Raw genomic sequence first — 13,216 nt, 5'->3', positions numbered from 1 at the left:
CCAGGAGCCTGGTGAGCGCTTACCCCCAGCACAGGCCTGGAGGACCCGAGCCCCTTCCCCCGGGGAGCCTGGTGAGCGCTTACCCCCACCACAGGCCTGGAGGAAGGAGCCCCTTCCCCCCGCCCCTCCCCCCCCCAGCCTGGTGAGTGCTTACCCCCACCACAGGCCTGGAGGAAGGAGCCCCTTCCCCCCCAGGAGCCTGGTGAGCGCTTACCCCCACCACAGGCCTGGAGGACGGAGCCCCTTCCCCCCCAGGAGCCTGGTGAGCGCTTACCCCCAGCACAGGCCTGGAGGACCCGAGCCCCTTCCCCCGGGGAGCCTGGTGAGCGCTTACCCCCACCACAGGCCTGGAGGAAGGAGCCCCTTCCCCCCGCCCCTCCCCCCCCCAGCCTGGTGAGTGCTTACCCCCACCACAGGCCTGGAGGAAGGAGCCCCTTCCCCCCCAGGAGCCTGGTGAGCGCTTACCCCCACCACAGGCCTGGAGGACGGAGCCCCTTCCCCCCCAGGAGCCTGGTGAGCGCTTACCCCCACCACAGGCCTGGAGGACGGAGCCCCTTCCCCCCCCCCAGGAGCCTGGTGAGCGCTTACCCCCACCGCAGGCCTTGAGGACGGAGCCCCTTCCCCCCCAGGAGCCCGGTGAGCGCTTACCCCCACCGAAGGCCTGGAGGACGGAGCCCCTTCCCCCCCAGGAGCCCGGTGAGCGCTTACCCCCACCACAGGCCTGGATGAAGAAGAGCTTGGGCTTTCCACCCAAGCCGGGGCAGTTGGTCCCGTTGAAGAGATTCACAATTCTCTCGACGGACACAGGACAGCCATCTGTGCCGTAGACGGCCCCTGGGAACTGGAGGTGGCTGGCCTGGAGGAGCAAGAATGCTGGTTAAAAGACCACAGCTGGGGAAACGGACTTGGCCCAGTGGTTAGGGCGTCCGTCTACCACATGGGAGGTCCACGGTTCAAACCCCGGGCCTCCTTGACCCGTGTGGAGCTGGCCCATGCGCAGTGCTGATGCGTGCAAGGAGTGCCCTGCCACGCAGGGGTGTCCCCCGCGTAGGGGAGCCCCACGCGCAAGGAGTGCGCCCGTAAGGAGAGCCGCCCAGCGCGAAAGAAAGAGCAGCCTGCCCAGGAATGGCGCCGCCCACACTTCCCGTGCAGCTGACGACAAGAGAAGCGGACAAAGAAACAAGACGCAGCAAGAAGACACAGAGATCAGACAACCAGGGGAGGGGGGAATTAAATAAAATAAATCTTAAAAAAAAAAAAAAGTCCACAGCTGGGTCAGGAATCGGCTGGGTCAGGAATCCGCCCGAGGACTCCGCGGGGGCCACGCCTCCAGGAGTCCCTGCCGGGGCACAGGAATGCCGGGGAGCCGGGGAGCAGGTGGGTTCGGGAAGGGCCCTAGTCAACATCAAGGGGTCTCAAGCTCCTGTGCTACTGGGGGGGTGGGGGACGGGCGGCCTAACTGGGGAGAGCCGGCCAGCTTCCTCTGGCGACAGGTTCTCAAAGTGCCGTCCCTCAACCAGCAGCGTCAGCATCACCTGAGACTTGCAGGAAATGCACATTCTTGGGCCCCACCCCAGCTCTCCTGAATCAGAAACCGGTAGGAGGGAGCTGCAATCGTTGCTTTAGCAAGCTCCCCAGGTGCCTCTGAGGCTCGCTAAACTTTGAGAACCACTGGTCTAGGTCAATTCTTCTCAACCCTGAACGCCCTGGGGGATCTTGTTAAGGCAGATTCTGAAGGAGGAGGTCCGGGGCAGGCCTGAGGCTCTACATTTCCCACAAGCTCCCAGGGCACAGACGCCTGTGCCAAAGTCCAGGGGCCCCCCTGAGTGCAAGGGCCCATGGGCACCACCACCAGCTGCAGGCCGGAGCTCTGTTCTCTGCGGATGCCGGCCTGGTGAGGCCAGGCCTTTGGGGTTTGTCAAGAGGAGCCAGAAATTCTGATTTTTGTGTGAAATTTGCCAGTTTTGAAAACACTATGCAGACCATAGGGAGAAATCAGGCCCCAGTTTGCACCTTCTGTTCAACTTGAAAGATGAGGAAGGTGAGGCGCAGGGAGGGGAAGGGGCTTGGCACCTTGGTGGCTGAGCCCAGAGTGCACCCCAGGGTCCTGACTCCCACCCAGCAGCAAAGGGCCTGGAACAAGGACCGGCCCGCAGGGGGCAGGAGCCAGACTCTGTGAACTTCCCAGCTGTGAGCCAAATCCGGGGGTAGGAGCTTTGTCTCCCCTCTCCCCCACATGGCTTCTCCCAGGAACACCGCCCCACCCGGGCAGGAGCATCCAGCCCCTCGGAGGACAGCAGCGGAGGCGCTTGCCCTCCCCGCTGAGGGTGTTTCAGGCGGCCGCGGCGCCCACACGGCCTCTCGGCCCTCTGACCCTGGGCCTGCCCGAGGAGCGGGGCCCGAGCAGAGGGCAGCCTCCTACCTGACAGCCGTGAGAGAGGATGACCACCACACAGCAGCGCAGCGCGCCGTGGTCCCGCCGCGCCAGCTCCACCAAAGCCAGGACCATTTCCTGCAAGAGAAGGTTGCACCTGAGCCAGATGGGCTGATGGAGCGGGCCCACCCTCGGCCCTTCCGGGCACTACAAGGGCTCGGCCCGAAGGCCTGGGCAGGGCACTGTCCCTGCTCCCAGGGGCCACCTGCTAAAGCTCACGACAGTCATAATGGCCTGAACAGTAACCACTGGTGGAGAACAGGCGCTGCCCTCGGGATTGGAGGTGGATATCGTTATTCCTTTCTAGATAAGGAGACTGAGGCACAGGGAGGTCACAGCACGGAGCCCATGAACCAGTCATCAGACCCAGGTCTGCCTTGGAATCCCGTGGTGGTCGGCAGGCACACGGGCTCAGCTCGGGGACTCAGCTTGCCTTCCGGGTCCCGGGCAGGACAGTGCCCCCTCCCCCACCCCAAACCCCCGTTCTCTCTGCACGGCCAGGGGCGTACCTTTGCGGTCAAGTCATCCCGCACCTCCACCACAAAATGCAGCAAGCCGAAGCGCCGTTGCAGCTTCTGGCAGTCGACGTTGGAGCCGGTGCGGGTGCGGAGCCCCGACTTGGGGCAGAAGTTCACGTTGTTGATGACGAGGCAGTGGCCGCAAGGGTCAGCGTTCAGGTCGTAGGCCTGCCGCGAGGGACCAACATAAAGCCCGGGGCTCACTGCTCCTCAGAAGAGAAGGCGACGCCGGGTCTTTACCCACGGGGTGAGCGGTCTGCAGGAACTGTGCACCCCGTGACCACAAATGCGGTCTGCCCTGCCACTGCGTTGCAGGACAGGCTGAAAACCGATGGAAATGCTGCCGGTGGGGCTCACAAATCGCTGCGCTTCGGGGAGGGGTTTAGCTCCCGTCTCAGTACGGGAGCTGCTAGCTTAGAAATCCCATGCCCCTAAATATTCACCCCAAAAGGGACTTAGAGATCATCCAGTCCAGGCGCTCATAGCACACCCAGGCTCAGCCTTGAGGAGCAGGCCCAATCGGTGTCCCCCTTGGGGTTCTCTCTCACGGCGGCCTGCACTTTTTGTTTACAGTAGCGACTACTGTCCATTGGTTTAACGTCTCTCTCTCCCTGCCAGACTGGCGGCTCCACGGTCTAGAAGCCCGTGTGCTCTGTTCCCCAAGCAGCGCAGCCACGAGTCCAAGGCTGGCACACAGGGGTCTCGCAAGCCCCCCAGGAAGGAATGACCTGGCCAATTCTGATGCCCATCTGGCCAAGGAAAGAGCAGGGCTGGACAGTGACCTCCAGCAAGTGCCCGAGTGGGGAGGAGGGGGTGGAGGGGCGGGACTGGGCCCCGACTCTCGGGACTGGTGGGCTAGATTCCCCGGGGAGGGGAGAGTATGAGGGCCCAAAGCCGGAGCGGTTGGGCCCAAGTCCCATGAAGACTCACCAAATCGGTGTTGCCCCTCAGTCTCTCCTGAGCACCTGCAGAGAGGGAGAAAGAGGGAGAACATGAATGCCAGGGTTCACCGGGACAGGTGGACTCTGAGAGGAAAGTCCCCACAAAAATGCAGGGGAGCGGGAGCCCTGAACCCTCAGGCTCTCCCGGTGGGAGAGTCAAGCAGCACAGCCACCTTGGAGAACTGTTTAGAAGGTCCTAATACAGTTAAACATACGCCTGTCCTCTGACTGGCAATTCCACTCCCGGGATACAACTTAAGAGAAATGAGCGCATACAGACACAAAAAGGTGTGGCCAAGAATGTTCACTGAAGCCTTACCTGTGATGCCGGAAACTGGAAACTGCCCAAAGGACCACCAAGTTCATGAGTAAATAAATTGCGACATTGTCATACAACGGAAAACATACACAGCCTAAAATGGAATGCGCTACTGATTCATGCAATGGTGTAGGTGAAAAGCCAGACACAGAAAAGCATATACAGTGTGATTCTATTTAGTCTATAAAATTCTAGAGAGGGCAAGGGAAGCTCCAGGAGAGCAGTCAGCCCCTGCCCGTGGAACCCATGGTACCAGCACACAGAAGGTGCTCTGAAATATTTGCAGAATGAACATGAGTGATAAAGGTAGTCATTTTTCCTCCAATGTCAAAAGTTTCCTTTTCAGTTGGCAAGAATTCAACTGGACACCACCCTATAAGGTCGTGGGACCTTTCTCTTTTTTAAACAAAGAACACGGTCACTAACTCCAAGTCATCTTGGAGCCTGTACAGTGTTCTAACGATGGTGCCATCCATTGCTCAGAGCAGGGCTGGACCCCTTGCTGGGAACTATTATTTCACTGGTTTAAAAGTCACATCAGGCGAAGGACTTGGCCCAGTGGTTAGGGCGTCCGTCTACCACATGGGAAGTCCACGGTTCAAACCCCAGGCCTCCTTGACCCATGTGGAGCTGGCCCATGTGCAGTGCTGATGTGCGCAAGGATTGCCATGCCACGAAGGTTGTCTCCTGCATAGGGGAGCCCCACGCACCAGGAGTGCGCCCCGTAAGGAGAGCCGCCCAGGGCGAAAGAAAGTGCAGCCTGCCCAGGAATGGTGCTGCACACACGGAGAGCTGACACAACAAGATGACGCAACAAAAAGAAACACAGATTCCCGTGCCGCGGACAACAACAGAAGCGAACAAAGAAACAAGATGCAGCAAACAGACACAGAAAACAGACAACCGGGGTGGGGGGAAAGGGGAGAGAAATAAATAAATAAATCTTTAAAAAAAAAAGTCACACCAGAAAAGCAGTCAAATCCCATATTTAAAATTAGAAATGGCTTTACCTATTCTGAAGACTCCTATTAGTCCAGAGACTTAATTCTGAGAATGTCTGCTCATTTCCAAAATTCCACTGCACCCCAAGAATATAATCATTAACCACTGCTGAGGAATTCATTCATTCCCTGAATTAGCACTAAAGAGCCACAAAGCAAAGTGGCTGCTTCCCAGGGGCTCATGGTTGTTGGGGGGTGGGAAGGGGAGTCGAGGGGACAAATCAACATAGAGGTACCCAGAACAGTGATGAGGCCCAAAGAGAGGCCAGGGTGGCAGGGGACCAAAAGGAAAGCCACTGGTGACCCCTCACCTGAGTCTTAAAGGGTAAAGAGCCGGAGGGTGATTCATAGAGCACGGCATGCTGGGAACCACAGGAAGAACAGCACATCCAAGCACGTCAAGTATGAGAGCAGCTTCTCCCAAAATGACTGCCCCCACGGGGACAACAAACACGCACAGGTAAGTGTACAAAAGAAACAGTCTGATAGCCTGAGGGTCACTGGGTGTAGGCTCAGGTCTCCAACCCTGGGAGGGGGAAAGCACATCCTCTGCTGCCCAAGGGAAGGAAGGCAGGTGCTGACCTTAGGCAATTCCAAAATCACTGGGAAGGAAGTTAGCCAACTGATTTGAATAGTAATGGGACAGGCACACTGCCACCAGCCCAGAATGAAGAGGTCAGGAAGCCAGGTGGGGTGGGAAAGCCAAATTCTACTTCCTAGAGCGTTCCAGTCCAGGCAGGGCTTGGACAGTGAGAGCCACCAACAGCTCCCCCAAGCCCTCTCCTCTTGGGGGGCCAGGTGCTCCGAGGTCCTGCCTGGGACAGGTGGTTTCGCACAGGCATCATGTCTGAAACTAAGAAAGTTAATTCCATTTTAGAAAAAAGGGCATTTTCCTCTGGAAATCTAAAGACAAAGCCATCCTCTCTGGTGGGTGCCCCACGCTGCGTACCCTCGAGCCCTTTCTTCAGCTCTTTTGAAGCCCTTCCCAGCGCACTCTTTAGACCGAGCTGTGCAGGCCTGCGTGGCAGGTCACCCCTCCACAGAGGGAGGCAAGGCCTGGTCTCTGCTCCGTGCTGCAGCCCATCACCCAGCGCAATGCCTTCAACTCAGCAGGCACTTAGTAGGAATCCGCTGAGTGAAGTCACGAATAAACGGCATAAGTATAGGGACAAGGAAAAAGAATACACACCAGAAATTCTTTACAAGGGAGAACTTTAGAACCAGAGTACCTGGGTTCAAATCCCAGCTCCACCAGCTGCGGGCCACTGGGCAAGTTGCTCAGAGCCTCTGAGCCTCTGTTCTCATCGAAACCATGGGGATAACAGGAGCAACGACCTCATTAGGTGTTGGTGAGGCCTCGATGAATTAATACTTGTGAGGCACCTAAAACAGGACCTTGGGAGCGGATTTGGCTCAACTGATAGAGCATCCTCCTACCACATGGGAGGTCCAGGGTTCAAACCCAGAGCCTCCTGACCCGTGTGGAGCTGGCCCACGTGCAGTGCTGATGCGCGCAAGAAGTGCCCTGCCACGCACGGGTGTCCCCCACGAAGGGGAGCCCCATGCGCAAGGAGTGTGCCCCGTAAGGAGAGCCGTCCAGCATGAAAAAAGTGCAGCCTGCCCAGGAGTGGCGCTGCACACAAGGAGAGCTAACGCAGCAAGATGACACAACAAAAAAGAGACACAGATTCCAGGTGCTGCTGACAAGAATACAAGCGGACACAGAACACACAATGAATGGACACAGAGAGCAGACAACGGTGGCAGGTGGGAGGAGAGAAATAAATAAAAAATAAATCTTTGAAAAAAAAAAAACCTGTACCTGGCACATGCAAATGCTCAAACAAATCATCTTAGCCGTTATTAGTATGCATTACAGTTCAGCCGGGCGAGTCTTTCGTTGTGGGGCCGTCCTCTGGGTTGTAGATGTTTAGCAGCAGCCCTGGCCTTTACCCACAAGATACCAGCAGCACCCATCTACCCCCAGTTATGACAACCAAATAAGCCTCTAGACCTTGCCAAATGTCCCCTGGGGGACAAAATCACCCCTGGTTGAGAACCACTGATCTAGATCACCCTTTCCCACACTGGCTTGTTAAAGGCGCAGAGAAGTCCAGCTGGTGGCCTTGGCCTGCTCAGCCCAGCTCTTCCCGCATGCATGACGACAGAACTCTTTCTATGCAACCCACCTTGGGAACCATTCTATGCGCTCCTCAGGAGCCGAAGGCCCACAGCCTAAGAGGGGCAGCAGGGTGGACCGGGCAATCACTCTCTAAAGCTGGAAAACCTAGGCCCGAGTCCTAGCCCTACCCTTGAACTTGCTTTGTGACTGAGCAGCTCTCAGGGCCAGCGTCCTTAGCTGTAAATGGGGTATAATAACAGGGCTCACCCACTTACCACCACACCTAAGAAAGCGCTGCATACTGTAAAGTGATATGCCCGTTGAAGGTGACCTTATCATTGCCAATTATTTACCCTTCAGATTTATGTTCCTACTGGGAATAAATGCTTACCTCAAACAGGAAATAAAACACCTTAGGAAAGAATAACAAGTTTCATTCCAGACTCCTCATCCTAAATGACTCAAATTTGTATTTCCCAGAGGCAGAGACAACAAGAGCTGGACTTTGTATTTCGCTGGCCTCCTTTCACAGTAAGATAGTGACATGCCTGGGCAATTCCAGGGCAGCCCTTTGTCCGCATACCTCAAACAAAAGTAACTTCACACCCTCATCACATTTGCTTGTTTCTCTATTTTAATGGGTTGTCCAAAATCACAGTTATTCAGCACAGAAAACAGGTACTGCTTTTTGCCCATCACATAGGAAAAGGCGAGCTTTTAAAATTCACTGTTGACAAGAGTGTGGGAAAACGGGCACCTTCACTCATGGTGGTGAGATTAGAAAATGGCACTTTTTGAAGTACGAGTTGGCAACACCTATCAGAAGGAATGTATACCCTTTAACCCTGCAATTCCATTTCTAGAATGTAGCCCCCAGTCAGAGATGGATGCCGAAGCAAGGCCATTGCAGAAACAACACAAAGGTGTTAACAGTCCATCAGCAAAACAGTTAAATAAACTGTCGATTAGTCCAATTAGGGAATACTACCCAGCAGTAAAAAAGAATACACACAACATTCTAAACGAATCTCACAGATAAAATGACGGGTGAAAGAAGCCAGGCTTTAAAAAGCAGATGCTGTAGGATTTTACTAATACAGAAGTTCAAGGACAAGGACCTCTGATGATAGAGGTCAGAATAATGACCATAGGGAGGGGGAGGAGTGGGCCTAGACTGGGAAGGGGCATGAGAGAGTCTGATAGGATACCATAACATTCTGTATCCTGAGGATCTGGATGTTGGGTACCTGTTAGTGCACAGCTGTACTCTTGGGATTTACACATTTTACTTGGATGTATGTTATATCTCAATAATTTTCCTAAAAAAGGAAAGAAATTGCAAAACTGTGGGTATTGTATTGTTCTTTTTATTAAACACACACACATACATGTTGTATATCCACAGAAAAAGTCTCAAGTGTCACAAGAAAATATCAATACCACAAACCTAAGACATCCTAGGTCCCCTGTTCTAGACTTGTGTTCCCACATGTGTTGGTGAAGCAGACCTGGACCTGGGGTCACACTCAGTTCTGCCACTGACCAGCCTTTTCAACTCAGGCAAACTATTTAATCTCCCTGTACCTTAGTTTCCTCACCAATAAGGATGGATCTAATGATACCTGCCTGGCAGGGTGGTCGTAAGGGATGGAGTAATGGCATGTGCAGCTGGTGCCAGGGAAGGCGAGAGGGGCTCCCTCCTGCCCACCCAGACCCAAAGGCAAATTCCAGACAACTAACCTGATTTAGACATGATGATCAAAACCTAGGACATCCAAAGCATCAGCACAGGCATCTCAGAGGAAGGGCAGCCAAAATTAAATCTTCCAAAGACTTACCAGAATATTCCACCCATCCTCAATGAGTACTCAGATAACACCAAAATTAAATTCTAAATCTCAGCCCACCTGGCCAGACCAACAGCGGTTCCCCAGGGGCAGCTCATCATGCCCAACTCACCAACCACTCTCCCGATACTCACAGGCATCGCCGAATCCTGCAGAGCCAGTGTCTGCCAGCCCGGGCACCTCTGGTCGGAGGACCTCTGGCCTGAGCTTGGCTGGCCACAGGTCCTCAGGCCCCAGCACCACTGGGGCGAGGTTTCCCACAGTCGGCTTTGATGGATCCCGCTCCACAACTCTCGGCTCCTCTGCTTTGAGGCCCGCTGGTCCCAGCACCACAGGCACGAGGTGCAGGGCTCTGCCAGCCTCCAGGTCCCGCCGCTCTGCTTGCCTGTTTTTGCTCAGGAGGGAAGCCAGGGTGTCCTGGCCTGTGTCCTCGAGGCAGGAGATGAACAAAGGAAGGGCCTGACTCCCTCGAGTCTCTAGATCGATGATCAGCTGCCTAGCCTGATCCCGCCGAGACCCAGATCCGGCCCGCTGTTTGGAAAGAAAGACACACATTGATTACACAAATGCTCTCTCTCCTTGTCCCACCACTTCCCCTCTAGTGTCAGTCTCAACAGTCAGGCATGCAGCCAAAAAACAAACTACAGAAGCAAAGAGTCTGTGCCATGGGCAGCCTTTATCAATTCATTTGACCAGTATAAGGGGCTGTCTACTCTGTGCCCAGCACTCTGCTAAGCCCTGAAACTACAGCAGTACACAGGCTTGGCACTCAAGGAGCAAAAGTCTAGTAAGGGCTAAAGACAGACTAATAATAATTACACGGTAGGGAAGCAGATGTAGCTCAAGCAATTGGGCTCCTGCCTACCACATGGGAGATCTCTGGTTGGGTTCCCGGTGCCTCCTGAAGAAGACAGCTAGCTGGTGCAAAGGGCAGGCACGGCAAGCTGACGCAACAAGAGACATGAGAAAAACTTAATGAGAGACACAACTAAGCAGGGAGCAGAGGTGGCTCAAGCAATTAAGCACCTCCCTCCCATGTCAGAGGTCCCAAGTTAAGTTCCTGGTTCCTCCTAGGGAAACAAGGAAGATGAACAGACACAGCAATTGCAAACAATGAATGGATGGGAAGAAATAAATAAATTAAATAAATCTTAAAAAAAAAAAAAAATTACACAGCAATGAAAGTACCAGGAGGGAAAGCACATGTTGCTGAGAAGGTACAGGAGCGCCCACCTTAGCCTTGGGGGGTCAGGAGTGCTTCCGGGTGGGGAGGAATTCACTGAGGGCCCTAGGATCATTCAGAAATGGATAGCAGATTTGGAGAAATTTAAGAGGTGAGAAACGAGGCCTTTGGGTGGTCATGGTTATGCCAAGAAATTCAACTTGAGAGCTGTAAGGAGCCACCAAAGAGTCCTAGGAAGGTATCTGCCTGTTAGAAAAAGACAGTGGAAGGGAATGAGCCACAGCCCAGACAGGAGGTGACAAAGACAGTGTCACTGGAATAGAGAGAAGTGAGAGGATGGATCAGGGAACAATCAGGGAAAAATCGACAGGATTTAGCATTGGTTGGGTGGATGGTGAAGGAGGAATGGCAGAGGTTGGCAGGCTGGCTGCTGAAACAGGGAGCAGGGCGGGAATAGGGAAAGAGGCGGTTATCTGCTGCCTGTCCTAGGAGACTCAGCACCCGGCATGTTCCTCGGGATCCAGAGGAAGACAACACCTTGTCCTCAAATTACCTACAGCAACACTGTCTAAGAGAACTTTCCATGATGATGGGAATGTTCTTTACCTGTGCTGTCCAACGCAGCAGGCATGAGCCAGCCACTGGTGGCTGCTGAGTTCTCAGGTACCGCAAGTGAAGAACTGAATTTCTTTATTTTATTTCGCTTCATTTACACCAAACTTACATTTAAATAGCCACACAAGGACGATGGCTTCTATACTGGACAGCACAAGCCTACAGTGTCACTGAGAAGATAATTCTTCCTCACAGACCTACTTCTCTGCAAGTAGATTTCCCTCATTATCTACTGGTCCCTCAACAACTTTAAGGGGTTAAGTGACAATTATCCCTACTCTACAGATGTGGGAAACTGAGTCACAGAACTTTTTTGTGACTTGCTGATGTGCAGCAAAGCCAGGATGAGGTCCCAGGTCCATCTGGCTCCAAAGCCTGTGATTATCAGCCAAGCCAGGTGTGGCGAAACGGCAACCCGCGGTTCACACAAGGGTCTGAAGAATTCTGAAATTGTTGCCAAACAAAATTTCTGACAGAAAAAACAAGATTTCCAGCTTTTCTTTAAAAAGGAGAAAGAGGGAATTGGACTTGGCCCAGTGGTTAGGGCGTCCGTCTACCACATGGGAGGTCCGCGGTTCAAACCCCAGGCCTCCTTGACCCGTGTGGAGCTGGCCCATGGGCAGTGCTGATGCGCGCAAGGAGTGCCCTGCCATACAGGGGTGTCCCCCCTGTAGGGGAGCCCCATGTGCAAGGAGTGCGTCCCATAAGGAGAGCCGCCCAGTGCGGAAGAAAGTGCAGCCTGCCTAAGAATGGCGCCACACACATGGAGAGCTGACACAACAAGATGACACAACAAAAAGAAACACAGATTCCCGTGCCGCTGACAACAACAGAAGCGGCCAAAGAAGACGCCGCCGCAAATAGACACAGAGAACAGACAACTGTGGGGGAAGGGGAGAGAAATAAATAAATAAATAATCTTTAAAAAAAAAAAAAAGGAGAAAGATCTGGCAATACTGGCTCAGCATTCTGGCATAACCACCCTCTGCTGGGGGGCAGGACAGAGCTGCCCTCTCGAGTGCCCCACCCAGAGGGCCTCCCTGGGCACCTCTGTGAAACTGCCTGAAGGCAAGAATTCGATGGCCTGGGGCCATTTTCACTTCTTGGGTGCAGGCCACACAGCAAATGCTCACAAAACTTCTCTTGTTATGATTAGTATTAGTTGGTAATCACCCATAAGACACTTGACTATCTTTTCCTACAAAAACCTTCTTCACTGGTTCGGGCAAGCTTCTCAGAAACTGGAGGCTCGGCCCGCAAGGCAACCCACAGGATGCTGGACCAGGTGGTTTTGTTTTTGTTTTTTTGGGGGGTGGGCACCAGGGGCGCCAGCAGTCCACTATCCCTCTACCTCTCATGCCAGGAAATACCTCTGTGCCCTCACAGGCTTGGCAGAGGGCCAAGTGAGACCACAGCTATGAAACCTCAAAAGTTGAGTTTATTATTCTCTGCAATACCTGCTTCACGTTCCCTCATCACCATTCCCTCCCTTAGCCATCAGGACAATAGTACTGATGGCCCCATCTCACAAAGGCTGCAGCTCAGGCTCAAAGAGGTTAAGCCACCGGCCCGAGCACACGCTGCCAGGGGAGGCCAAGGTGGGCGACCTGAACCTCCCTGCTTAGAGGAGGAAACACAAAACACTCATGCCTCCTCCCTTGCTAGAAGCACAAGTACTGCAGCAGCTGAACAGCATAAGCTGGTGGCGCAGGGGGGCGTGCACACGCTTTGGCAAAACACTCAGAAAGGTGTCTGAGATGGTTTGGCTCCTCTGGGAGACTAAGGGGGCTGGATGCCAGTGAGGGAAAACGGGGCTTCCACACATCGGTCCCCCAAGGAGGTGGGTCCTGGATGGCACAGAAGGAGCTGGGAGGACGGGCTGGGGGGAGGGGTCCTCGCCCCAGCTCGGCCATTAGGTCACATCGGGGCTTCGCCAGGCCTCTCCGCGCGGCCTCGCTGTCCCCACCTAAGCCAGGGAAGGTGTCGGCTGGGACCGGGGGGGAGGGAGGGGTGCGTGCGCACCTGGATGTCCTCGATCATGTCGGGCGTGAAGAGCCCGCGGCTCAGCAGGGCGTCCCAGAGCGCAGCCACCTGCAGCTCACTGACCAGCGGCCGCCGGCACCGCCGCAGGAGCTGCCGGTCCGCCTCGTCCATGGCGAGCAGAAGTTGGGGACCCCGGGCCGCCTCCGTCGCTTCCGGGCCTCCGCCGCGGCCTCCCAGCCCGCCCCCAGGACCC

At 54.6% G+C, this 13,216-nt stretch overlaps 1 protein-coding gene across 1 annotated transcript in view; it reads right to left on the bottom strand.

Annotated features, from left to right (window-relative positions):
• Positions 1–13,216, bottom strand: part of CASP9 (caspase 9) — a 24,389-nt gene extending 11,173 nt beyond the window's left edge. Inside the window, exons 1-6 of the mRNA XM_004472170.5 lie at positions 13,003–13,216; positions 9,317–9,713; positions 3,883–3,917; positions 2,944–3,120; positions 2,423–2,512; positions 709–856 (exon numbers count right to left, since the gene is read on the bottom strand). Of these exons, the coding sequence (XP_004472227.1) occupies positions 709–856; positions 2,423–2,512; positions 2,944–3,120; positions 3,883–3,917; positions 9,317–9,713; positions 13,003–13,134 (979 nt within the window). The 5' untranslated portion in view covers positions 13,135–13,216. The remainder of the gene's footprint in view (positions 1–708; positions 857–2,422; positions 2,513–2,943; positions 3,121–3,882; positions 3,918–9,316; positions 9,714–13,002) is intronic.

This window comes from Dasypus novemcinctus, chromosome 9, assembly GCF_030445035.2.
Source record: "Dasypus novemcinctus isolate mDasNov1 chromosome 9, mDasNov1.1.hap2, whole genome shotgun sequence".
NCBI classification, from domain to species: domain Eukaryota; kingdom Metazoa; phylum Chordata; class Mammalia; order Cingulata; family Dasypodidae; genus Dasypus; species Dasypus novemcinctus.
Note: the sequence above shows the minus strand (reverse complement) of the source record. Positions and strands in the feature narration are given on the sequence as shown.